Source organism: Spermophilus citellus (genome assembly GCF_964194105.1).
Source record: "Spermophilus citellus genome assembly, chromosome: 2".
Taxonomy (NCBI): Eukaryota; Metazoa; Chordata; class Mammalia; order Rodentia; family Sciuridae; genus Spermophilus; species Spermophilus citellus.
This window is the reverse complement of record NC_138183.1, coordinates 2,121,922-2,147,478: the sequence shown is the minus strand read 5'-3', so window position 1 is coordinate 2,147,478 and position 25,557 is coordinate 2,121,922. Positions and strand designations below refer to the sequence as shown.

The window sequence follows — 25,557 nt, the reverse complement described above, 5'->3', positions numbered from 1 at the left end:
TCTTGCCCCACTGGACTGTCTTGGCCCTGCTCTGCTTTTTGGCTCTGGGTGGCTAGGTGTGGATTTCCCTTCAGCTCAGAGACGCTCTTAACCCGAGGTCTTCCTCCCTGGGCTGTGGGGCTCCACCCTCTGACGTGTGGCCGGGCATTTCCCTGGACCCTCTGTATGTGTCAGGGGCTCCTCCTCCTCATGTGCCCTCCATCTGGGCATTGTCCCACAGACTCTGGTCATCGTTGCTGCCCCAAGTCCCGCCTCTCCTCCCCTCGGCTAGGTGGCCTTGTCCAGCAGGTCCCCTCTCTGCGTGGTGTTGGAATTCCCTGAGGCTCTGAGCTGCTGTGAGGACTCTGAGCTCCTCGGGGATCTCGGCCTGATACTCTGTGCCCAACGTCTAGTGTGATCCTTTCACAGGTTCTGACGCAGCTTCCCTGAGCATGTGGTGGGCATGTAAGTCCACTCCCCATCACTCCTGGACGCCCAGGTGGACGTCATCGCACTGTCATCCTGCCAGGATCTTTCCAACTCGTCTGGCTGCTCCTACAGTCCCCCATGTGCCCCTAAATCTGACCCACTGAGCGACTGGAGGGACCCTTTAGAAGAGTGAGCCACATCCTGACTCTGCCAAAGCCCTCCAAGGTCCCCGTTTCAGAGTAGCAGCCAAGTCCTTCCAATGGCCCACGGCCAGCCCGGCAGTCCTGCCTCCCTCTCTCCTGGGATCCGGCCAGTCTAGCCCTGTGTCCTCTGCTCCAGCTGCTCCGCCCTCCAGGCTGCTCCTGGCACATGCCAGCACCCTCTCCCCCCGCCTGCACCGCAGGTCCCCTCCTGGAACCCTCTCCCGCCTGACTCCTCCATGGCTCTCTTCCTCAACTCTGTGTGCAAATGTCACCTGGTGGAGCTGGCTGCACCCTTCCATTTACAATGCAAACACCCTGGTCCATTACCCCGTCCCGCTTGTTCCATTTGCTTTTCCCCATAGCACTCACCTCCCTTTAAAATAATAGGTCATTATAGGAGTCCACGTTGGACCAGGGGACAGAGCCACACAGTGGGCGGAGCAGGGAAGTTGTACAAGGAACATGTAACAATGCAGGTGTCAGGAGAGCTATGAGAACAGCTCGGGGTCAGGAGACGGAGGAGGAAGAAACAGGGGCGTGGGGATCCCTCCACAAGGCTGGTCAGAGCTGGTGGGAGATGGGGTGTTGCCGCCCAGGGATGGGGGCACATTTGCCAGGTTGCCTGGGTCAGTGCTGGTCATGGTCAGTGCAGGTGGGAGAGGCAGGATGGCCAGGCAGGCAGGAAGCCTCTCTTCCCTTCCAGGGGCAGGTGGGCTCTAGCTGGGCAGCCTCCAGGCCTGGCTGCAATCCACTTGTGGGGTCCCATGAACCTCAGTAGGAAGCCGTCCATGTAGCCCAATGGGGTCAGTGTGAGTGAGTGCCCCAGAGGTCCCCAGAGGTCCCCTGCTTGTGCCTGCCAGTTGCACAGCAGGAAGAAGAAATGGGAGAAATAGAAGGATCTGGAAGCACGAATGAAGGCCCATCCTCCCAGCCTCCAGTAACAGGACCTAGTATGGTGCCGGTGCACAACAGAGTGTGCCTGGGGCAGGGCCAGGCATTGAGTGCTGGCACCAGTTCACTCTTCTGCTTGGTGGGTTTTTGTCCCAAATGCCTAGAGTGTGGGCTGGAGCCGGGCCTCGGGCTCGTTTTTGTCACCGGTGCCTGCCCTGGCCTGGAGGACTGCTCAGAAGCATGGAAAGGAAGCCCGGGACGCTGGAGTCCATGTTTCACAGTGTGACAAACACCTGGGAAACAGCCCAAAGGGGGGAAGGTTGATTCTGGCTCATGTCATCATAACCAGGCAGACAGGTGAGGGGGGCTCTGCCCCTGTCGCCCCTCCCTGGGTGTCCGCCGGGTACCCCGTCTCCTGTGTCCTTCATGTCTGTTGGTGTCCCCCACGCCCTCACAGGGACACCAGGAACCTGCTTGGGTCATGGTCATTGCAGGTGGGAGCTGTGGGGTGAGGGGGTCTGCCCCCCATCCAGGCACCTCTCGCCCCTGGGTTTCTCTGGCAGAGAGCTGCAATCCGGGGCAGCACTAGGGAAATGCCACCCTCAAGAGCATCACTCAGGGCACTGGGGCCTCCTGTCCTACGTCATCCGCAGAGTCGCTGCTTGAGTGACCCAGGAGCAATGGTGGGTGAAGCGGCCAGGCTCTATGGTCTGTCCAGTAGGCCCCAAGTCCCTCTTGGCCTTCCCCAGGTGCTGGGAGCATCGGCCAGTGCACACTCTTCCCTAGACTCACATGTGTCCTGTCACCTGGACCTATGAGCCTCCTGAGTGATGGGTGGCACCTTAGCCTTGGAACAGGAAGTCCAAGGTCCTGCCTGTGTCCCCAAGACCCTGTGAGCATGCGCAGAGGGACTCCTCAGTCACACCAACGCAGTCTCTCCACCGGGGGAAGAGCTTCGGTGCAGGAGGTGGAGCAGGACCGGCTCATTCTGCTGCAGCCCCCGGGACCAGCACCCTAAACTGCAGCCCTAAGGCCCAGCTTCCCACACTGCAGGCCCCTCTGGCCCTTCCCAGGGCAGGGACACCACGCTCCACGGCAGCCCCAGGTGGCACCAGCAGAACCTCTGGCTTGGGGGACATGGAGGGTGGCCCACCTGGGCCCAGCTGGCTCCCCCCACTGCCCTTCCCCCTCCCCCACCTTCCTGACTCTCCATAAAGAGCTTCAGCTGCCCCTGGTGGCTCTGCCTGTCTGTGGGGCACTTGGGAGGGCCCCCTGCTGGGAGGGAAATGGGTAGGGACTCGGATGGGAAGGACAAGGTGCCCAGCACGTCCTGGCTCTCATGGACGGTGCTGCTACAAAGGGCCTGAGTGGCCGGCTGAGGAGGTGGGAGCTGGCTCTGCCCAGGGTTCCCCTGGGGGCTTTCCACATTGGCCACCATGAAGCCCAGTCTGGGGGTGACAGGGAGAGGGTTGTGAGCGTGACAGAGTAGAGCTCCTCACCCAGGGGAGGGACCCAGCACAACCTGAGCGCAGGAGGGGCCACCTGGGCTCCAGGGCTGCCAACTACCTGTCACAACAGTGACAGCAGGACACTGGGACCCCTCACCCACAGTGAGAGGGACCACATCCCCCCCCCTCTCTGCAGCACTGGCTGGAATCAGGAGCTGCTCCGGGGGAAACAGCTCCAGGAGAGGCCTTGCTCCAGGCCCTGGTGCCGTGAGGACAGGTCCCCAGTCACTCTGGGGCTTTGCTCTGAGCCGCCGACATGGAGCCCACTGGGGCCACAGGCTCTTCTCCTCCATGGATGAACCAGTCCGGTGTCCCTCTGACTGGGGGCTCCCTCTGCAGAAACTTCCCATGTCCCAGACCCGTGGTGGGGCTGGCCAACACCCTGGGCCCTCTCCTGGACACGAGAGGCCCGATCAAGACTGCGGGGGCCAGGCAGTCTGGGTCGCAGCCCTGTGAGGAGCTGGGTGCTGCCAGGGGAGGGCCCTGCGTGTCACGCACCCACCAGTCTGGGAGGGGTGTGGAGGCCAAGCCATCAGGACACTGGCTTTCTTCGGTGACGATGGCTTCTTCCCCTGTTCCCTGCCATGGCCGAGGCCCTCACGCTGGGTGCCTGGCAGGTGTGAGCAGGTGGCTGCCTCTCAGCCTGAGGATCCGGCCCTGGGAGCCTGGGCCCAGCACAGCTTGTCCACCTGGCCTGACCTGCCCCTAAGCAGTGGGCCTCTGAGTGCTCTTTCCCCGCAGAGCTTCCAGACCTGGGGCTACACTGGCCAGATCCAGGGTCCAGGCCCTTCATGGGGCAGGGTCCCTGAGGGGGGGCTTGGCATGGACTTCGGATGAGCTGGCCTTGCCCTGGCCCTGGGTGGGGCCTGGGCCCAGTGTTGGGCACCCTGCAGGGGGACTGGACATGGGGCTGACCAGGGGAGGTGGCCATGAGCAAGACGGGCAGGAGCCAGAGGCATTCTTAACAGAACCCCCCAACTGCCACTCACATAGGGCAGGACCCCCAAGGGCCCCATGAGGTCAACTCCTCTCAGGGAAGCAGCTTCCAAAGGGGCTCTGAGCTGCACCCCTCGGACGCCACCGTCCCCCGTCCAGTGCACAGATGGGGGCCTCGGGTGCCCTGAGTGACTCTAGGAAGGGGGGTTGGTGTTGGGCTCAGCTCCTCCCTGACTGCAGCTGGTGGGGTGGGCCTGTCCTCATTGCTGCCCCTCTACAGTCCCCTGCAGACTGACTCCCTCCAGACCTGTCCTGGGCCCTGTGGCCTCCCTTCCTGCCCACCTGCTGGCTCTGGCGGACAGTGCTGCCCTTCCTCCCACGTGTGTTTGAAAGGGGTTTGGAGAATCCTCTGTAGCCTCGAGTCACACAGGTGTCCCCAAAGAGGGCTTCAGATCTGATGACCATTCACAAGCCTGGGGCCCAACTCAAAGGATGGAAATGACCGGAGCCCAGGCTGGCCCTGCGGGACTCCCAGACTCTCCCCGCTGTTTCTCTGGGTCGGCCTGGAGGGGTCACCACCCACAGAGGCCTGTTTTGCCTGTCCAGGGACACTGGCCATTCACCTGGCCAGGTACTGGAACCTCGGTCACCTCCCTCTTGCCCTTCTGGCCCTGCCCTCCACCCCCCTCGTCCTGGCCTATGAGCCGTTCCTGCTCAGCCCCAAAGCCTCTCACCCCTGTCCTTCCTGTTGTCCCAGCTGGTGAGCTGTGAGCGACCTGACCCACCGCCCTGGGCAGCCAGACCTCCACTTGGGCTCGAGGGAATGTCTCTTCATCCTCTCAGCCACTGGGCACTTGCTGGTCCACCTCAGGGTTTCCACAGGTGCATTTTGTCTTAGTGATTTGGTGGGTGGAGCCACACAACCTCAAACCAGCCACTTGGTGGCAGGTGGCACTTGCACCTACTGTGCAGCCACCATCTCTGTCCGGTGCCCAGTTCTCAGTCCAAAGTGAAGCCCCCGCCCCATGAGCAGCCGCGGCCTGAGCCCCCACCCAGGAATGGCAGCTGTGGAGCTGGCCCCACCCTGGGCACTGGCCTTTCAGGACCCTGCCCCCACGGAGTGCACAGTGTGCTGCCCAGAGCAGCTGTCTGCAGGTCCACCCCTGGGTCACAGGCTCGCTCCTTCCTGTGGCTGGATGTTCACCCACTGTGGGGATGGCCCGGCGGTGGTCTACAGATTCCTCGTGGGTGGGTGCTGGGCTGTGCCCACCCTGTGGCTCCTGGGAAGGGGGCTGCTGTGCCCAGGTGGCCCCTGCACTTCTCTGAGATGCTGTTCTCAGTACTTGGGGGTCCCTAGAGTTTGCTGTTCCCAGTCTCAGTTTTATTAATGTTTCCAAAAGATTAGTCCTGTTTCACTGCTTTTCTCCATTGCTCGTTCTATCTATCTATCTATCTATCTATCTATCTATCTATCTATCTATCTATGTATTTATACAGGGGATTGAACACATGGGTGCTTTACCACTGAGCTACATCCTCAGTCCTATTTATTTATTTGCTTTTTATTTTGAAACAGGGTCTTACAAGTTGCTGAGGGTCTCATTCAGTTGCCAAAGCTGGCTGCAAACTTTCAATCCTCCTGTCTCAGCCTCCCGAATTGTTGGGATTATAGGCATGTGTCACTATACTAGACTCCATTTTCAATTGAACTGACTTCTGCCCTTTCTTATTTATTTTTTTCTTCTCACTTTGGGTTTATTTGGGTTTCTTTTTCTAGGTTCTTGAAGCAGGAGCTGATGTGGTTGACTTTTGACTCTATCTCTTTTTGGACGTGTAACTTTAGTGCTATGAATGCCCCTCTCGGCCCTGATTTGGCTGATTCGCGCATCACACATCTTCACGTGTTGTATTTTCCTTTGAACTCAGCCCAATGCATTCTTTATTTACCTTGAGACTTTCTCTTTGACCCACGGATTGTTTGGATTTTTTTGTGTGTTTTTTAGTCTCCAAGTGTGTGGACAACAATCCCCCATTATTGTTCCATACTGATTTCTAGTTTGATTCCATGTGGTCAGAGGGCACATTCTATGGGATTTCAATTCTTTCAAATGTGCTGAGGCTCAGTTTATGATGCAGCCTTTGGCCCCCCTTAGAATGTGTGTTTGGAAGGACACATACTGTGTGGCATGTCTACGAGTGTGCACTGGGTTGTGTCAGCTGATGTGGTTGACTCCTTAATTCCTGTGGTCTTCTCCTGCTGATGGATCAGCTCCTGCGAGGGCAATATTGACACTTCCAGCCTCAGCTGTGACTCTGGCTGTTGCTCCTTTCTGAGCCTTAGGTTCTGCTGCACCTGCTCTGCACCTCTGCTGCCTGGTGCACCCTTCTTTTGAATGCTATGTTTTCTGTGGGGCTATGGGCAATTACATGATCTGTCTCTGGCTCTGTTAATTTTTATTATTCTAAAGCTGTTTTATCTAATATTAAACCAATACTTCTGCTTCTTTTGATTAATGTCTGGATATTAAAACATTTTAAATATTTTTTTAGTTGTACATAGATGCAATATGCATTAGCTTTATCTTGTTTATTAGTTTTTTGTGGTGCTAGGGATCAAACCCAAGGCCTCACACATGCTAGGCAAGCGCTCTACCACTGAGCCACAACCCAGCCCCTGAATATTAAAACTTTTTACCCAATTCTGCTTTTAACCTGCTCTGTGGTTATATTCCAAATAAGTTTCTGGCAAACACTATATATTTTATTATAGTTTAACTTCATGCTGCCCTCACTGTTTTCTACTTGGTCAGTTGGAATGCTGAGGCCATTCACATTTATATAATTACAAGGGTGTCAGGTTTGTATTGTTCTAGGGCTGCTTTAACAAAGCGCCGCAGCCTGGGTGGCTCAAAACCCAGACAGTTATTCTCTCATGGTTCTAGAGGCCAGAAATCCGAGATCGAGGGAGATACAAAAGGTGGAAAATGCAAGAAAAGGTGTGTTCACGAGAAAGTCGCCTTGTGGGGAGTTGTGATCAGGGCTCCTGAGAGTCCTCTGAGAACAGAGGGACCTTATCACCTTGTCCCACTGCCAGGCAGAGGACGTATCATTTATTGTCACGAGCTGTCCGTGGGCTGTGTGTGGACTGTTGTGCAGAGCGGCCTCCTGAGGGATCAGTCTGGCACTGGGAGCCCCCGTGGCGCCCCCACAGGGATGGACCCCCGGATGCAGGTGTACCGCCCCCTCAGCTCTGCCAGGTCCCACACAGCACCTGAGGCGGGTGTCACCTGCCAAGATGCCAATCAACCTGCTGACTGCAGGACATCAGGAAGCAAGACTCCGCCCTGGAAACCTCATCCCTGCCTTTGATGGACCCCCTTAAATAAACCACCAGAGCCATCTTGTCTTTGTCTAGTTCAAGAGCCATGTGGACTCCATCTGCCAGGGGCTTCACTTTCTGTAAAGATATTTCTGAGTATTTGTGCTTGTTAGTAGATGGTAAGTTTTAGGGTGGTTTGTATTATCCTGGGCAGGAAGAAGGACCCCCTTAATGAGATGCTGGCCATCATCCCCCTGATAATCCATCAGATTAGTGGCTATGCCTCTCACTGAGTGTGTGACTCCCTGCACCTCTGGGTCTCACCCGTGGGTGTGACAGGGAGGATGCAGGCAATCCAGGTGGAACTCTGTCAAGTGTCAGTGTGTCCAGAACCATCATCAGCAAGGGGTGAGAGCGCTGGTCGGGAGAACCTCCAGCCACAGCCCCGTGCCCTGCCCTGACCCACTCGTGCTGCACGCCGACTCTGATCTGTCACTGAGGCTGCAGGGTGGTGGTGGCCACAGCTCTAATAACTAACCCAGTGGAACACGCTCCAGTCCCCAGGGCCCACTGACCTTGCAGGCTTCGTGGTCCTTCGTCTCAACCCCCATCCCTCCTCGGCTCCCCTCAGCCCCAGCTGACATGCCCTCGGTCCTAATGCTGCCGATCTAGGAGCCTTGTCATGGGCTCCCTGTCACTCGGGAGCTTATCCTTTCCTCGGTAGCAGGAGGCGAGACAAGCCAGTTCCCCAGAGAACTTGTCTCCAGGTCAGAAATGGGTGACTGGGGTGAGTGTGGGACGGAGGCCATCAAAATATTATTCCCAAAGGTTGAGTAAGGTCCAGACTCTGTCCACTTCAGTGAGGCACCTGGGGTTAGCAGCACTGGGATGTCACAGAAGTGGTGAGAGCCAGAGCTGAGCAGTGCGGCAGGCCAACAGGATGTCACACCAAAGTGGCGTGTAGGCAGACAACTGCCTCGGCCACGGAGAAGGGGGACACCTCCCCTCCTGCCCTACAGACTCCCAGGGGTGTCTTCCATGGGTTGAAGCCAACCTCCTGCCCTCCTCTCTTACAGCCTCTGCTCTGTGTAGACCTCCACCTCCTGCCCTACCTGCTGCCCATGACCAGCTCAACCTGGCCAGCATCTAAGAATGGAGGTGGAGAACTCTGTAGACTGCAGCTTGCTGGGACATGGGGCAACCTGAGGGCTGGCCCCTAGAGAGCTCCAACGTCACGCAGCACAGGATTCATGCCGATGACCCTGTCCTGTCAGTCATCTGTGCATGTGGTCCTCCTGATGCTGTCCACCATCATTGACCCCAACCTCCTTCCCTGTTGGCTCTGGACAGTACCTAGCATCTGTTTACCACAACTTCCTTCCACACCATCTCGTTACAGCACCTACCAACCATAGACCCTGACCTCACCTTACTTCTTATCCACAACAGGTAGAGCCCCATCCAATTGCCCTAGTATCTCCTGACAGCATCTATCCATCCATCAATTCTGACCTCTTGCCACGTCATCCCATAGCAGTATTAACCATCAATGGAGCTTGACCTCTGCCTTGTCTCCTGTCTGGCATGCATCGACCCCAAACTGCTGTCCTCCCTTCTGTCCACCATCTGATGATCCCTGCTCCTTGCCCTATCACCTCGTGAGGGTGTCCACCAGAAGTTGAACTTAACCAGTATCTAGGAGGAGCAAATTTAGAGAGCTCTGTAGAGGTCAGCTTGCTGGGACAAGGGGCAAGGTGGGTGGCCGGCAGGAGGCACCTGGAGATCTTCCATTAAACCCAACATAGGCCTCTACCCGTGTCACAAGACCAACCATCAGTGGCTCATACAAAACAGGGGACAAAAGATAGCTAGGGCACAGTCAAACCAGAACACGGGCAGACCAGTCTCCCCTGTGTGGAGCCTCCAGCGGCTCCCTGGCCTCTGCTCCTAAAGAGCACGGGCCCCGCCCTCCCCACCCCGGGGAGGACAGGCTTCCTGCTCAGAGCACCTTCCAGGCTGGGGTCAATCCTGGATCAGGCCAGCACCCTCAGGACACCCCCACGGTTATCAGAGGGTGCTCATTAGTATTGTTTAGCCAGTACCCAGGCCAGAGAGGCACAAAGACACCATTGTGGGCCCAGCACCTGACTCCAGAGCCAAGGTCCCCTGGGACTCAGGGCAGGTGCTCAGGCCTAGGAACTGTGGGGTCTGGAGGGCGAAGGGGAAGATTCAGCTCCGGCTGGGGGCAGCTGAGGTTGAAGGAGCAGAGCAGGGGCCCAGGGGACTCAGCATGAACTCTGAGCACAGGTGGGCACCAGGCCTCCTGAGCCTCTCAGGAGATCTATCCAAAGGGAACCAGGCTGCCATGGGGACCTGTGGTTGGTCAAGGTGTCGAGGAGGGGAAGACTTTGGGAGGGGGCTCTGCAGGAATGAGGAGGAGGGACACCCCAGGGAGGGCTCACGGCAGGCTGTGAGGGCTCCCGCCCCTGAAGCCGGCTCCAGGGGGAAGGTGAACACCCAGGGAGCCTCGGCTGTGCCGGGGGGCAGGGGGTCCTCAGACGACCAGAGCGATAGCAGCTGTATGTCCCCTTGTTAGAGTGAGTCCACGGAGACTCGCAGGTCGAATAACTCAGGAGACACGTCTTCATGACCCTAACACGGGCGAGCTCCTCAGCTGCCCTGTCCAGAGGACCGCGGAGCCAAGCCCCTCTCCTGGGGACGTCAGCTGCCACAGAGGAGGTGGGCGAGGGACACAGAAGTGCCCTCGAGACAGCAGAGCTGGCCTCCTGGCACACAATGGGTGGATCAGGAGGCCTCCTCCATCCCTAGCGAGGCCTGGGGCAGCTCTGAGGAGGTGATGGCTAAACTGCTCCTGGCCATATGATGGTGTCCACACTTCCAGGGAGCTCTGGGGAGGGGCACCCAGGCAGGAAGGGCAAGGAGGGCAGCTCCAGGGTGGAGAGCTGGGCTCTGGGGGCTGGGGCACAGCCTGAGGCCTGGAGATCAGTCCCCCTCAGCAGCAGGAGAGAAGCCAGTCCCTGGGGAAGCCGGGCCCTCCCTCCCTGGGGCTCCCAGCCACAGCCCACGCCTGTCCCCTCCAGGCTGGCTGGGCTGGAGCAGCACCTGGGTGGTGCAGACACTGAATGGCCTTGTGTGTCTTTCACCTTTAGGTGGCTCCAAATGGTGACTCATGGGATCCAACAATAAGGACATTCCCCTCCCTGATGATGGGGATGTGGCCCTGAGTGACAGGTGGTGGGTGTGTCCTGTGCCAAGTCCACACAGGACACTGGCCGTAGGGGACATATAGGGCGTCCTGTGAGGAGCCAGCACAGCCTCGTCCTGACGCCCAGGTGACCCGGCTTGGCCCAGAGCAGAGCCTGGAGATGAAGTCCCTGTTCCTGACCATCTTGCTGCTGGGCCTGCTGTCTGCCCTGCAGGCCCAGGATCTCCTGACCTTCCCCTCGGAGGAGCTGAATGTGAGGCTGGGTGGGCCAGTGGGCGGGTGGGAGAAATGCCCTGAGCCCTGGTCTGCGGGCAGCAGCTGGGAGCCCTGCTTCAGGGGTCACTTAAGGCCAGCTGACCCTCACTCCTGCCCTTGAGGGTCAGAGATGGTATTCCCTCTGCTGGCCCTAGACAGGGCCCTGCCTGGGGACAGGGCTGGCGCAGGGAGGAGGTTCAGGTCAGGGTCCTGTGGAAGTGACACTGGAACCTGAATTCCGCTAGGGGCAGGGCCCTCTGGAGTGACACTCATCCATTCCAGGCCCCGTCCCTGAAATGAACAGATCCTTGGGGGCCGAACCCTCCACCTCCTGGGGTCCAGGAGACCTGAGTGTGGGGCCTGCTCTACTGAGCCCAGGGAGCAGGCATGGGGAGGCCGTCTCGGGGGCTCAGCCTGGGCTCTGGGAGTCTCCTGGGCTGCAGGTCCCTGTGCCAGGGAGTGATGGGAGAATCTGGGCGGGGCCAAGGTGACTCGTGCCTTGACCTTCTCCAGATCACAGGGACCTGGTACACTAAGGCCTTTGTGGTCAACAAGTCCTTGGTACCAGACTGGAAGGGGCCCAGGAAGGTGTTCCCCGTGACGGTGACAGCCCTGGAAGATGGGAGCTGGGAGGCCAAGACCACCCTCCTGTGAGTGCTGCCCCTGCAGGACCCTCGATTCCCTTTCACTTCCCATCACCCGTCCACATTTGAGTGTCATCAGAAATAAATCCCCTACTCTGAGGGGACACAGTCCAGGACGCTTCCCAAGGCTCAGGCGGGTCAAGTGGGATTTTCAGTGTCACCTGGTGAGGGCTGGCCCACCAGGTGAGCCGAGCTGGGCTCAGGTGCCTGTCCTGAGAGCAGCTGCCCCTGTGCCTCCTGCTTCCAGGATTAAGGGGCGGTGCCTAGAGAAGAAAGTTACTCTGCAGAAAACCGAGGAGCCTGGCAGATACAGCGCCTGTGAGTCCCTGGGGCTGAGCCTGGAGCCCCCTGCAGGGAAGCTCCTGGGGGAGGGAGGGTCCTGTCCACCTCCCAGCAGGGCTGCCTCTGCTTCCCAGGGCCTTGTGGCTCTGACCCCAGACACCAGGTGTCCCACGCTGTCCCCAGCAGGGACTGACTGGGCAGTCGCTCCCTCTGAGAGGTCCTAGCTCTCGACCTTCGGGGAAACGGAGGACTGGAGTCCTGGACAGGGCAGGGCAGCTGCCCGGGCCAGGGCCGAGCTCCAGCCTCCACGTCCTCCAGCCTCTGGCACCTGGACTCCACAGCTGGGTGGCTCCTTCCCTGGCTGGGGTGGCTGTGGCCCCTGGGGGACAGGGAAAAGTAGAGGCTCCTCCTCAACATGGTCTCCAGGGTTTTGTATTTAACAATGAAGACACTGAAGAGCTCCCTCTCCGTCCAGCCACAGACCACGGCAAGATGCTCGTGTACATAGAAGAGCTGCCCGAGAGCCACCACTGCATCTTCTACTGTGAAAGCCAGGACCCGGGGAAGAAGTTCCGCATGGGCAAGCTCATGGGTGAGGGTTCCTCGGAGACCCCCGTCTCCTGCCCCATGGTCCCCACTCCCCAAAGCCAAGGAACAGCAGCCACTCCCTGGCACCGGGCACTAGAGCCTTGGGCTGGCCTCTGCGTGCCGGGCCCTGTGAGCTGCCCAGGCAGAGATGAGCTCTGAAGTGGGAAGGGGTCGGCTTGGGGGGGACTGTCAGGCACAGGGACAGACATGGCCCTCAGAGTCCTGACCACTCAGGAGGGGGCTCCAGCCACTCGGGCTGCCAAGTGCCACTTCCCAGTGTTTGGGCATCAGGACAGGTCAGCCTGAAGGGGGAGGGTCCTGGCAAAGACCTTCATGGGACAGGGTTCCTCCAGGGTCAGGGGACAGCCCTGTGACTCTGGGACATGAGGTGCTTCAGCTCAGGGGCCTGACACTGCAGACCTGCTCACTCCAGGGCAAAGCTCTGGATGCCAGTTGGTGGCCCTGTCCCCACAGCATGTGCAGCCAGCCCCCTCAGCTCCCCTGGTTCCCTCTCTCCAGGGAGGAACCCCGAGGAGAACCTGGAGGCCCTGGAAGAATTTAGGAAATTCACGCAGCATAAGGGACTGTTGGCCGAGAACATCTTCACACCTGAGCAGACGGGTGAGGGGCCGGCTGCCTTTGTCCCCCACAACGCCCCCTCTGTGTTCCTTGTGCCACCCTATGTCTTCCATGTCTTTGTTCTCTTGTGTCTCTCTGTCCTTCTGTGACCCCAGTGTCCCCTCTGTGTCCTTACGTCCTCTCTGTCTCCCCATGTCCCAGCCCCTCAGGGACACCAGGGCCCTGCTTGGGTCTTGGTCATGGAGGGCTGCAGCTGTGGGTGTGAGGGGCCTGCGCCCATCCTGGCGCCTCCTCACCACTGAGTTTTCCTTGGTTTCTGCAGACACCTGTGTTCCCGAGCACGCCTAGGGTAAGTGACCGCGGGAGGACGCTGGAGACGCCCAGAGTCCCCGGCTCTGGAGTTTCAGTCTACCTCTCTGCCTCCTCCCATCCACCCAAGGGGGAGACCCCACCTGGCCAGCCAGGGGTGATGCCCTCAGGTATTGGCCTGGGGGCAATCCGGGACACTTGGGGACACTTTCCTCTACCAGTGAGGGTCAGCTCCCTCGCCCTCCCACACCCTGGGCCCTGATCCAATCCCTACTCTGGCCATCAATGACCCGGATGGTCATGGCAACCTGGGAGCCCTCCCTGGGCCCATGGCTGTCCATCAGGGTCTTCACCACAGCCTGGGGAAGGAGGAGGGTGCACCTGGATCTGCTCAGCCTGCAGCCCTGCCCCTGGTCCCCCCATGGAAGGGTCTCCCACCTCAGCGCCTCTTCTTGTCCCAACAGCCACCTGGGTCTGCACCCCGTGAGCCCCCTCTGCCACTGACAAGGCCTGTGCCTCCTGGACCACCCCTCCTGCTGGACCACCCCTCCTCCTGGACCACCCCTCCTCCTGGACCACCCCTCCTGCTGGACCACCCCTCCTGCTGGACCACCCCTCCTGCTGGACCACCCCTCCTCCTGGACCACCCCTCCCGCTGGACCACCCCTCCCGCTGGACCACCCCTCCTGCTGGACCACCCCTCCCGCTGGACCACCCCTCCCGCTGGACCACCCCTCCTCCTGGACCACCCCTCCTGCTGGACCACCCCTCCTGCTGGACCACCCCTCCTGCTGGACCACCCCTCCTCCTGGACCACCCCTCCTGCTGGACCACCCCTCCTGCTGGACCACCCCTCCTGCTGGACCACCCCTCCTGCTGGACCACCCCTCCTCCTGGACCACCCTTCCCATGCAGCCACCGTCCCCACCCACATCCCTCCTGACTCTAAATAAAGACCTTCTGCACCACTCTGGGCTTGGTCGAGTCTTTAGGGGCCTGGCGATGGCTCCCTGGGGGCCCTGCTAGGAGGGGGAGTCATGGGGGCAGCTGGGGAGACGTTGGCTCCAACAGTGGTCGGACCCCAAGCACAAAGGGGTGCTGTCCTGAGGTCCTCCTGATGAGCCACGGCCCTGAGTGGCTTGGGAAGGTGCCGGGCCCTGGGCAGGGGCACTGGGGACGTCACTGGGGTGGGCAGGACTGGGGAGACATCTGTGCCAGGGCTGCAGAAGGTGGACAGGCCCCTGGCAGGGCTGCTGCCTCAACGGGGGCTTCAAGGATCCTGCAGGAGCCAGACATGGAGCAGGCTGAGCCCAGCGGCAGGTGATGGGGATGGTGCCAGCACCTCCCTCGTCACCCCTCAGGCAGACGGAGCCAGGCACAGCCTCCCCTGGTCTGCACCCTCGCCCTGGCCCTCCCCATGGTCTGTGCAGGCCCTGGTCTCTGTGAACACTGGGCCCACAGACGGTGGGGGACCACAGTGAGCCAGGAGATGATAAACGCGGCCCCAGTCACCACGGACCTGAGGGACCCGGCTTCCCAGAGAGCCAGCCTGCAGTGCCCACCTCTTCCTCTGAGGGGCCTTTGATGGCTCAGCCGCCTGACCATCAGCTCAGCGACCCAGCTACCTGAGTTCCACTCTGACCTGCCGTCCTCTCCCCCTCCCCTCCTGCCTCCACCTGGTTCTTGGTGGGGACTACTGGGTGGCCCTGCAACACAGCCCCAGCAGGTGCCAGGTGGAGCCCAATCAGCCTAGATGTGCAGAGGGCAGGGCCAGGCCTCACCCCACAAAGATGGTGGGCATGAAGCCTCCCCGCTGAAGTCAGTTACAGAAGAGTTGGGACTGCGTGTGGACATGCCAGGAAACAGGAGGAAGCGCTTCACTGACCACAGTGGGAAAGGCTTTGGGGAGCGTCTAAGCCATGCAGGGCACGTCGGCTGAAAAGTAGACACGTGACCATACAAAGTGAAAATGCAGGTGTGGAGTCACAATGGGACCGAAGGCCCAGCAGGCTGTGAGGGGCCTGTCTCGGCCTCCCTGGGCCAGCCTCCCCATCCAGCCTCCCCCACCCCGTCTGCCATGCTTGTCCATTTCCCGTGATGACTCCCTTATGGCAGCCCAAGCTGGTCTGCAGGCCAGCCCAGCGCCCACAGCCCCTGTGGTGGGTGGTCCAAGGACAGAAGCCAGGCCAGTCACCCCTGGGCCCTGGAACTTCATCCAGAGCTGGGAGACACCGGTGCTGCCCAGGAGCATGTGGAGCCCCTGGCCATCACTCATCTCTCTCCACAGCCTCCTGCAGCCTCCCCAGGGCCACCTGTCCAGCTGCGCCTCCTCCTCCACCCCGTCCCACACCCCAGGCTCCTCTCTGCTCACGTCAGACAGAGCCTGTGCCCGTCCCTCTTGACCTCAGGACCCTCAGAGCCACCCAACACCCACAATATCTGAGGACAGCTGTTACGAGCAAGTCAGGAAACGTCACCCAAACCAAAGTGCGAGCAAGTGGCCCACTGAGTGGCTGAAAGCAAGAAGCCTCAGGGTGGGAGTGGGAGCAAGAGCCAGGAGCCCGTCCTCCCCCTTTCCATGACAAAGGACAACCCAAGGCCTGGAGATGCTGTGGCCACACGGGACCCTCTAATGCTGTTGGTCCACCAGGGCTGGGGACAGAGGGCCTGGGAAGAGTCCCTGGACTCAGCCATTGCCACCCAAGACACCTCGGTCTCCTCGTCTGTGAAATGCTGCACGGTCGTGCAGGGAGCTCATGCCCATGCTCACAGGCGCACACACGCTCACACCTGCGCTGCGTGTGGTGGCGCAGGCTGTCTGCGGCTGCGTCCGTCGGCACATTCCTCACTGGCCCAGTGACCCGGGCGGTGCACTGCTCTGGCCCTAGACTGGGCACAAGTGACCTCATGGGCAGCATGGCTGACACACCAGCCAGAATCCTCTTGAAGCGAAGGCAGGAACCTTCTGGAGGGCAGTGCTGTCCAGACGAATTCCACAACCACGGATGCCCCTCTGCTTCCCAGTGGTGAGTCTGAAGAGCCAAGCAAGAGGGCCCCCTTTAGAGAGGTCCAGAAGACCACCAAAGAATGGACTCCAGAGCTTGGCATGACCCCTCGACCCCTGGGGGTGGACACACCCTGAGCAGAGGAGCAGCATGGCAGGGGCTCGGGGTCATGGAGGGCTCTGGGGCTTGGTGGTTGTGGCCACTCACGTAGGAAGCTAAGCGCAGAGTAGGGGCTGTTCTGGAGGCTGGCCAGCACATGGGCCACAGATACGCGGCACACACATGCATACATAACACACCCACATGCACAGATACACATGCACACTGACATGAGTGAGGACTAGAAAGTCTGGTGGTCCATTTTCAGAACACAGCATTTGGCTCAAATGTAAAATGGTTGGGGGGTGAAGGACAGGGGTGATGGGAGGGCAGGATGGACATTACAGGCAGGTAACATGGAGGGTAAAGATTCCCAGCCCCTTGACAGACAGCTGAGGGAGGGGCTGACCCACAGAGATAACTGCATACGTGCCAAAATGCACTCCACCCAAGGGGACTCCCCTGCCATAAGAGAACAGAGGGAGGTGGGGACAACTAAAGGGACATTTCTTTCCTTTTTAAAACATCTTTTAGTGGTTGATGGACCTTTTATTTTATTTATTTATTTATATGTGGTGCCCCAGTGCCTCACGTGCTAGGCAAGCGCTCCACCACTGAGCCCCGGCCCCAGCCCTAAGGGGACATTTCTTTAACAGCCCCACAGCAGACTGCGAAACCTGGTGCCGCTGGGAAGACGGAGCTCCCCACAGTCCTCAGCCAAGGGTGAGCGGGTGCGGGGCGGGACCTTGCACTCTGGGGGTGAAATGCTGGTTGCTCTGGGTGTGCCTGCTCCCGGCACCCAGTCTCACAAGACCGTCAACAGAGAGAAGCCTGGGTTTTCCCTCTTAGTCACAGGGTTTGCACAGGTGAGCATGCTTCTCACACACATAAACACTCAGAGGCACACACAGGCACAGAGACACCTGCAGACACACAAGGACACACACATGCACACAGACACAGGCATTGCACATGGACACAGGCAGAGACGCCCGGCACAGCCGTACCCAAGCACGTGCACACTCACAGACACACCTGTGTCACACACACACGCCCATACACGGGCACAGGAGGAAGACGCTGCGGTCACACCTCCGTCAGGTCTGGGAGCAGAGGACAAGTGAGGGGCGCGGGCCAGAGAGCAGCAGGGCCTGTGGGGGCCTGTCCCTGAGCCTGGAGCAGGAAGGCCCTGCCTGGGGGAGGTGGGCTTGGAGGCCTTTCAGAGGCCGGGCCAGCAGGCTGATGGGGCAGGAGCGGGGGCAGGGGAGAGAGCCAGCCAGGTCTCCAGGGTGCTCAGGGGTGCAGGGGGGAGACGGGGTGCTGGAGGGAAACAGCACCTTGGCGCTCAGGGGCCGGGGCTGTGGGCGCCATCACGTAGCCAGGGAGGTGTTTGGGGAGGGGCTGGATGCTGAGCCTGGAGTTTAGGGTGGGACAATGGGAGGTTCAGAAACTGCTTTTGGTGGGAACTGAGGCCTGGGCCTGGGCGGAGACCCCGCGGAGCACATCAGGACCAGGGCTGGCCAGGCTCCCAGGGAGGGAGGGCCCAGGAGCCGTCTGCCACCCCCTGGCTCCAATTCCCGGGTGACCACTTCCCTCTGATAACATTCTCCTCTGGACAGCCTTCCTCGGAATGGGTCACGTGAGTCAGTCACACTGGCTAATCACACAGATTAGCTCCGTGCTGACCTTTCACCTCCATCCAAGCAAAACAGCACCCTCCCCTGTGGCCCAGGAGCCTCAGAGCAGGTGGGGCGGCAGGGTCCTGCCTCCTGGGCGGCCTGGCAGGATAAATGGCGGCTGGGAGCAGGAGCACAGAGGTGACCTGGGGACCATGCGGCTGCTCCTGCTGACCGTGGGGCTGAGCCTGCTCTCGGTGGCGCGAGCCCAGGAGGAAGAGGAGGACAATGTGGTGGTCCCTGCTCACCCTCAGAAGGTAAGAGCCTGGCAGTGGGACCCGGTGTCTGAGGTCAGGCACGACCTGTCACAGTCCTATTGACCAGAGCCACAGGTGAGGTCACCTAGCTCCTCACTGGAGAGGGCTGTCCGGCAGAGGATAGGGTGCCACGCTGTGCCCAGCTGTCCATTCCCTGTGGACAGTGCGGGGTCTCCTGCAGTGGCTCACCTCCTTCCTGCCCGAGTTCCACTGACACCGGGGTCTCCCAGCCTGCTTGTGTGGCACCAAACGCTGCTCACATCACCTAAGACTTTGTTGCCGCTTGTCAAAGTCATCGTTGGGAGGGCACTTGGCCTATTTCAAGCCTCCATGAATGTGAGGCTGTCTTGCCTGTGCTGTGTTTTACTTTAAGGAGGCCACCACATTAACAGTGTGACATTTGATCACCACACGTTACCAACATAGGAATCCACATGGAACAACACGGTCCACGGAAGCCCTGGTGTGGCCCGGCCCTCATCACTGATCCTACCTCCTGGGGACTCCTGTTCCTCTTTTTGGGCTCATGCCACCTGGTCACATGACACTCTGGACACCCAGGCCATGAGCCAGGGTTCCTACACGTCCTCACCCACTGTGCCTCTACCCCTCCCTCCCTGGGGGCTGGTCAACTGCCATCACACTCTGTCCACCGGGGTCTGGGGAGTTGGGCTCCTTCTCTTCCCCAGGGACACCAGCGCTGGGTCGCCCCTTTCCCCCACTGCAGGGAGCAGGGCTCCTCAGTCCTGTGGTCCTTCTCAGCCTCCGGGCCCATGGTGCCTCCCTTTGGCCTGGGAGACTCCTGAAGCGAGGAAAGTGAACCCGGAGCCCCAGAGAGGGGGCCGGAGCTGGTGCAGGGAAATGGGGTCCTCGCGATGGTCTACTCTGAGCTCCAGGGACACTGTGCACTGTCACATGTGCATGTCATCAGGACAAAACTGCAGTTGGCCCTGGGGCAAGGGCTCAGCAGCAGTGATGGCTGGAGGGTATGGGGCTGTCAGTGGTGGCTGGGAAGTGCAGGCTGGCCGCCTGGGCCTGATTTATACCCCACGTTGCTCAGTCATTCAGTAAGTGGATGGACAGAGGACGACTGTGTGGACAGACATGTGGACCTAGGGATGAGGGGTGAGGAGGAGATGGCTGGGTGGAGGGTGCGTGGACGGAAAGACGGATGGAGGGATGGGTAGATGGAGGAGCACGTAGATGGGTGGAGTGGTGGATAACGGCTAGTGGGTGGAAGAAGAGCTGACCAAATGGACGTGCAGTGAGATGTACGGATGGCAGGTGGCTTGAAGGAGGGATGGCGGGTGGTGGGCGGGTGGTGGGCAGGTGGGTGGAGGTGGGTGGGTGACTGGTGGGTGGATGGATGAGAGGATGAAGGACAGAGGGTGATGAGTGGTGGGTGAGGGGCTGGTGGAGGGCTGCTGGATGGCGGGTGGAGGACGTCTGTAGCAGCGTTGACAAGACGCCTGTGGACCTCTAAGCCAAGGGAGCTGCGTGCTCGGCCGTCACCGGGAGCTCTGCTCATGTGCCCTTGCTCCCTCTCAGCTCCAGCCCCCTGGGCCCAACACGCAGCAGTTGGGGGCTTCTACCTCCCCCTCTGAGCGGCCTGCCAGCCCCTGCTCTGGGAGGCAGGGTAAGGCAGCTCCTGCGGGAATTTCACAGCAGTGTTGTCACTGGTGTCCTCTGCTGGCCACCTGGGAAGGCTGGGGTGGCTTGCTGGCCTTCTTTGCCCTAAGAAAAGAGAACCTCCTCTCCAGACCCTCCTGTTTGCCCCCTGCTCCCCGTCTGGTCTCTTCCCCTGATTCAAGCCCAGCCCCCAGCTCATGCTGTGGGCTGTGGTCCGCTCAGGTGCTGGCAGTGTGGACACCGCTCTGCTCGGCTCCTCCCTCCTCCTCCTCCTCGCCCCCACCCCAGCACTGACCGCAGGCATCCCCCCACCAGCTCTTAGGAAAGTGGTATATAATCCGCTGGGCTGGGACCATCCCCATCCCCCGGGAGAAGCGCCGGGAGCCCCTGCCTCCCTTCCACTTTGTGGTGAGCCACAACGGGCAGCTGCAGTTCAGGATGCACATACGGTGAGTGGCCTCCCCTCCCCTCCCCAAGCCACCCCTCGCTAACAGGCCACTGGACTCGGGCTTCACCCCTGCCTGCAGCCTAGAGGTGGGCACAGCCCTGTGGGGTTGGTTTCAACTTCCATCCTTAATGAGGTGGTCACCAAGATGGTGGTGACAGGATTGCCGGGCTGCCGGGCTGGGAGGGTGTGGTGCAGGTGTGCGGAGGCCAGTCTCCTCAGACCTGGCAAAAGCCCAGCCCTGCAGGTGCCGGGGAGGCGGGGCTTAAGGCCCTCCAGAAACCTAGGAAGGGACCGCTGGAACCGACTTGGAGCTAGATGCTGCTGAGGCAGACAGGGAATGAGGAGGGTCTTCCCTGTAGGACTCTCCCCCACTGCAGCCGTGGCAGTGGGAAGGACAGGAGAGGCTATGTCACACCCTGGTGGCTCAGGGCCTGCTCAGGGTCCTGCTGGACTGCGTCCACAAGCTGAGCTCCCATCTAGCAGGTGCCCTTGGTGCAATTCTGAAAGTCCCCCACTGAGGGCTCCGGGGCAGGCAAGCTGGCCGTTGACCACCCATCACGTGTTGTCGCGACCCACGACTAAACACTCAGGGTCACTCCAGGTGAACTGGCTGCAAGAAATAACCACACAGAGACGGAGAAACACCTTTTCCTTTGGGTCCTGTGACGGCTCCTCCGACCTTAGGGGTCTATGGAAAGACAGAGTGACCCCTTTTATTGGGGAGAAGCCATTCAAATGAGGCAAGGGGTCAGGGGTCGGGGGTTGAGTCCAGCTTCCTGATGTCTGCTGTCAGCGGTTGACTGACGTCTGGGGAGGCCACGCCCATCTCATGAGCTGTGTGGGGATCCAGGCAGGGCGCGTGATAAGACAGACTGAGGCCCACCCAAACAGAGGGGCCACGTGGGGTCCTCCCGCCCTGTGCGCTCGGTGCCCACGGTTCACACCCAGTCCGCTCATCACGGGCTCCTCACACCTGCACTCTCGCATCGCTCAGGGCTGAGGGGCACTCGGTTCCTGTGTGGCAGCTCCCGACATCATGTGGTGGTGGTGCACGCTGTCCAGGGCTGTGGAGGCACAACCCTCAGCGAGCTGGTTCCCTGCCCCGCGCTGCAGCCTGAGTCCTGGGGGAGGAGGGCTTGCACACAGCCTGTGTAGGGGTGTGCAAGGGGCGTCCGGGGAGGCTGTGGGATCCACGTGTCCCCAAAGATGGTGGCAGCAGGTGGGAGCAGAGTTGAGCTGGGGCTAGAGCGATTGAAATGATACTTGGGTTTCAGCGAAGATAGGTCAGAACCCTGGGCCAGGTCTTGGTGCCTCAGGGTGGGACTGAAGGAGACAGGCTGCAGTCACTTCCTGGGCCCGTGGAGCAGAACAGACATCCAGAGAATGAGCGGGGGTCTTTGGTGGCAAAGCCCCGGCTTGCCCCCGCCCTGGGCCTCTCCCTCACAGCCGCCTCTGTCCTCCAGAAAGCCCAGCGGGTGCCAGCTGCTCAAACTGCCCTTCTCCACGTCACAGACCCCTGGGAACTACACCACCTGTAAGTGGCCCCTGGTGGCCACGCGGGCCCTGGCACCTCCCCACAGGACGGCACAGCCTGGAGTCTGCCTGGGTCCCCCATGCCATCCACTCAGCTCTCACTGTCCCCTGGGAACCTGACTCCTGCCCTGGGGAGGGAGCATTCCACCTTCAGTGCCCAGTCCCCAGCCATCCCAGATGGTCCCAAATGCTGGTCACATGCTCTGAGACTCTCCCCGTCCAAGGGCTAACTTTCCTGAATCTCCCAGATCCTGGAGGCCTCCTGACCGCTGAGCTCCCTCCACACCTCCCCCAGGCATCGAGAAGGTGGGGCTGTGGCCTCCCTTGAGGCCCCAAACCCCACAGTCCAAGCCCTCCGTGACCAGTTTCCTTCCAGGGTGGAAACATCTGATCTTCATCTGGCTGCTCACGCCCAGGAGCTACGGGGTTGCCTACTTTGAAGACAAGATGAATAACCAGGAAATAAACATGATGATGCTCTTCAGTACGCACCCCGGGCAGGGCCAGCGGGAGCGTGCAGTGTTCATGCACCGTGTGTGCCTGCCTGTGTGCACCTGCAGGGCACACGCCTGTAGGCATGTAGAAGTCACATGTGTGTGCACATGTATGAGGCTGTGCACGTGCACACGTGTGGACCTGTGTGTGTATACGTGTGAACCTGTGCGCCTGCACACGTGTGGGCCTGTGTGTAAATGTACATGTATGAGTGCGTGCAGGGTGAACCTGCATTGTCCACTGCTCACGGTCACTTCCACACTGACCCGGGGCCATCTGTCTGACGTTGCGTCCTCCTTCAGCCTTCTCCTCCTCTACCCTGGCCCACCCTACACAGGTGGCAATCTCATGTGGCCATCCTTGGGACTCTGCCCCTGCACTCTGCTCCCTGCTGGCCCTGGGCAGGGGAAGACCCCGTGTGGGAGGACGGGGTACCCAGGTGTGAGACAGGGAGAAGCCAGAGCGGCGTGAGGGCTGCTTCCACTTTCAGATGCCGACTGAAGGTGGGCAGATAGCGAGGCCCCTGCGATCTCCAGGGGCCGGAGCTGTCAGAGTCCACGTGCAGGAGGGGCGCCCCCGGCCCCTGCCCCACCCCCTGTGGATGCCCGACCTTCCACGCCCACCCTCACCCCACCCCCCTGCAGGCCGCACCCTGGATGAAGACCCGGGGGCCCTGAGCCTGTTCCAGGAGTTTGTGAAGAGGAAAGGCCTGAGCGAGACGGAGGTCACCACCCCTCCGCAGGCTGGTAACCAGGGCTCTCCCCCTGGCTCCTCCCTTCACCGTGGTCTCCACTCTCCTGGGAGGGGCCTTTGCGTCTCCTTCCTCCTGTGAGGTGGTGACCACCTGTCCCTGTCCCTTGTCTCTCTCTGGGTCTGCAGAAGCCTGTGAGTTGCCCAGAGAGTCCTAGAGCAGCAGGGGGCTGCAGAGCACCCGGGAGGGGCCTGGGGACCAGTCAGAACTCTGAAGGTGGAAGACCTGCTCAGCCAGGGCCCTGCACCTGCCCCGAGGTCACCCTCACTGTCTTAATTAGTAAAAGCGATTCTTCCTAGGCGAGAGGTGGTCTGGCTGAGCCAGCTTCCTTTCCGTCAAAGCCTCCCTGCCCAGTGAGACTCCCCTGGCCTGTCTCTGCCCTCTCCGGATGTGTGCAGAGTCAGCTGCAGTGCAGACTGCCCCTGGTGGGCACTGTCCCCTGGGAACCTGACTCTGTGCAGGGCTCTGCCCCAGCAGAGCTGGTCCGGAGGTCAGGAGCCCCACACTGACCGAGGCACATCCTGTCCCCTCTCAGACCACTGGCCTCCCCCTGGCCGGTCACTCCTCTACCATCTCATGTGTTCACCACACAGGACTCCACCCAAACACCATTGCAATGGCTTTGCCTTCTCTTGACTCTTCTGTTTGCGGCTCGAGGTTTCTGGATTATCCCAAGGTCTTTTTCCTTACTGATTTTCTTCTTATCTGTAGTAGCTCATAGTTGAATTTGTCTCTCCAGTTACAGACCCATAGGTATGAATTACACATTGATCTGCTTTTTGTTACCACGATGGAATACCAGAGGCTGTGTGCTTGATAAAGGAAAAAGGTTTACCCAGCTCACAGTTGTTAGTTCAAGGGCCTGGTGATTGTCAGCGCGGCTCTGGTGAAGGCCTCCGGTGGGGGTGTATGTGAGAGAGACATCCCATCGTCACACAGGAAGCCAGGGAGCAATCCGGGATTCAGGCTCACTTTATTTCTATACTGGGAATTGAACCCAGGCCCTCTTGCGAGCTGAGTATCAGCTCACCCTGTAACGACAGCTCTCAAGAGAGCTTAGGGGCCCACAAGAACTATTCACCCTCCTGGGGGGTCTTCAGTGACCTAGGAACCTGCCCTGGCCCCTCTCCTCCCAACGTGGCTGCACTGAGGACCAAGTTCCCACACCTGAACCCGTGGGGCCACGCCTTGCCCACACCTTGGCCACGGTGAGCATTCCACCCCCTTCCCAGCTTGCATTCTGAGAGTTGGTCACTAGTCCCTGTCCCCAGGGCGCAGTGGGGGGCGGGATTCACCCCAGGCTGCTGGTGAGGCTGGCAGTGGGCAGGAAGGAACCCGGAGGCCCAAGCTGTCTGTGAAAAGCGACTCCGAGCTCCTGACAAGGGGGACGGGGACCCCAGCCCTGGAGGCCACTCTTCGTTGGAGCAAAGGACTCCTGACATGGAGCTGCAGGTCACCCCTGTCCGTCTCCTCTGCCTCTGAGGAGGGCTGACTCTTGGCACTGCGGGGAGGACTCGGGGAGGGGCCAGATGGGAGGTGCCCCCTGGCCACCAGCTCTGGACCCAGGAGCCGGCGGCCTCCTCCAGCTGGCTCAGGGGCCCCTGTGACAGTCTCCAGGGCAGCTTTCATGGGATGGTACATGTGCACTTGGCTGGAGGACCAGGCGCTGTCCCAGGGTGGCGCTCTCACCGCCCGGCTGCCTGGTCCTGCCCCGCGACAGCTTTTCCTGAGGGGACGACTACTCCTCCAGCCTCCCCTGGACGTGGGCGGAGGAAACCACCCTGAGTTCTCCCACGTGGGGAGTGTCCTCGTCTTTCCATAAAATTCAAATGAATACGCAGAACACGGAAGGGAACCCTTAGACCTGGGGAGGAGGGTCACCCCATGGATCCCTCTGGTTAACAAAGGACGCCCTGCCCATCTGTCAGCAGCTACCTCAGTAAAATCTGCCTGCCCCCCAGCGGGCAGCAGTGCCTCCTGAGGACACTCAGCCCTTCGAGCACTCTGAGCACCGGGTGCCCACCCCTGGGATGGTGCCCTTGCCCACACCACCCTGCCACTCTGGGTCCCTGTGGGACCCAGTGTCCTCCCTAGTGAGGAGCAGACAGTGGTATTCTGGGACAATGTCCACCCGACCTAGGGCTGGCATGCGGTCCTCCTGCCCTTTGGCTGATGTACAGGGCTGTCCCCTCCTAGGCACAGCTCTCCTCAGTGCTGGCCTCTGACCTGTCCAAGAGATAGAGCCAGGAAGTGCTGCTGACGCTGGTCGCCAGCCTGACCTGAGCCCCAGGCCCTTCCAACCATGGCACTAACAGGAACTGTCCAGCCCCAGGGGACACAGAGCAGTCTCCTGTAACATTGGAGGAAGAGCCCAGGGTCAGAGGAGAGACCACTGGGGGTCATCGAATCTCAAGACCAAACCAAGGCTGGGGGCTCTTCCCTCCTCCTACACAAAGGCCCCGAGCCCGTGGCATGGACTGGAGAGCTGTCCTCTGGGGTGGGGACAGAGTAGCACA

At 60.3% G+C, this 25,557-nt stretch overlaps 2 protein-coding genes across 2 annotated transcripts; both read left to right on the top strand.

Moving 5' to 3' along the window:
- Nucleotides 1-10,651: 10,651 nt before the first annotated feature.
- On the top strand, nucleotides 10,652-13,750 carry OBP2A (odorant binding protein 2A; the record flags this gene model as incomplete). Its single annotated transcript, XM_081269516.1, has 7 exons — nucleotides 10,652-10,744; nucleotides 11,260-11,396; nucleotides 11,638-11,708; nucleotides 12,148-12,264; nucleotides 12,780-12,881; nucleotides 13,162-13,188; nucleotides 13,613-13,750. The coding sequence occupies 6 exons, from the start codon at nucleotides 10,652-10,654 to the stop codon at nucleotides 13,185-13,187; spliced, it is 546 nt and encodes a 181-aa protein (XP_081125642.1). The 3' UTR covers nucleotide 13,188; nucleotides 13,613-13,750.
- A 3,551-nt stretch (nucleotides 13,751-17,301) lies between these two features.
- LOC308642593 (lipocalin-1-like) lies at nucleotides 17,302-23,198 on the top strand (the record flags this gene model as incomplete). The annotated part of the gene is made up of 6 exons (XM_081281715.1): nucleotides 17,302-18,185; nucleotides 20,130-20,263; nucleotides 21,726-21,796; nucleotides 22,172-22,279; nucleotides 22,935-23,036; nucleotides 23,170-23,198. Exons 1-6 carry the CDS (start codon nucleotides 17,883-17,885, stop codon nucleotides 23,196-23,198), a joined length of 747 nt encoding a protein of 248 aa, XP_081137841.1. The 5' UTR covers nucleotides 17,302-17,882.
- Between the last annotated feature and the right edge of the window lie 2,359 nt (nucleotides 23,199-25,557).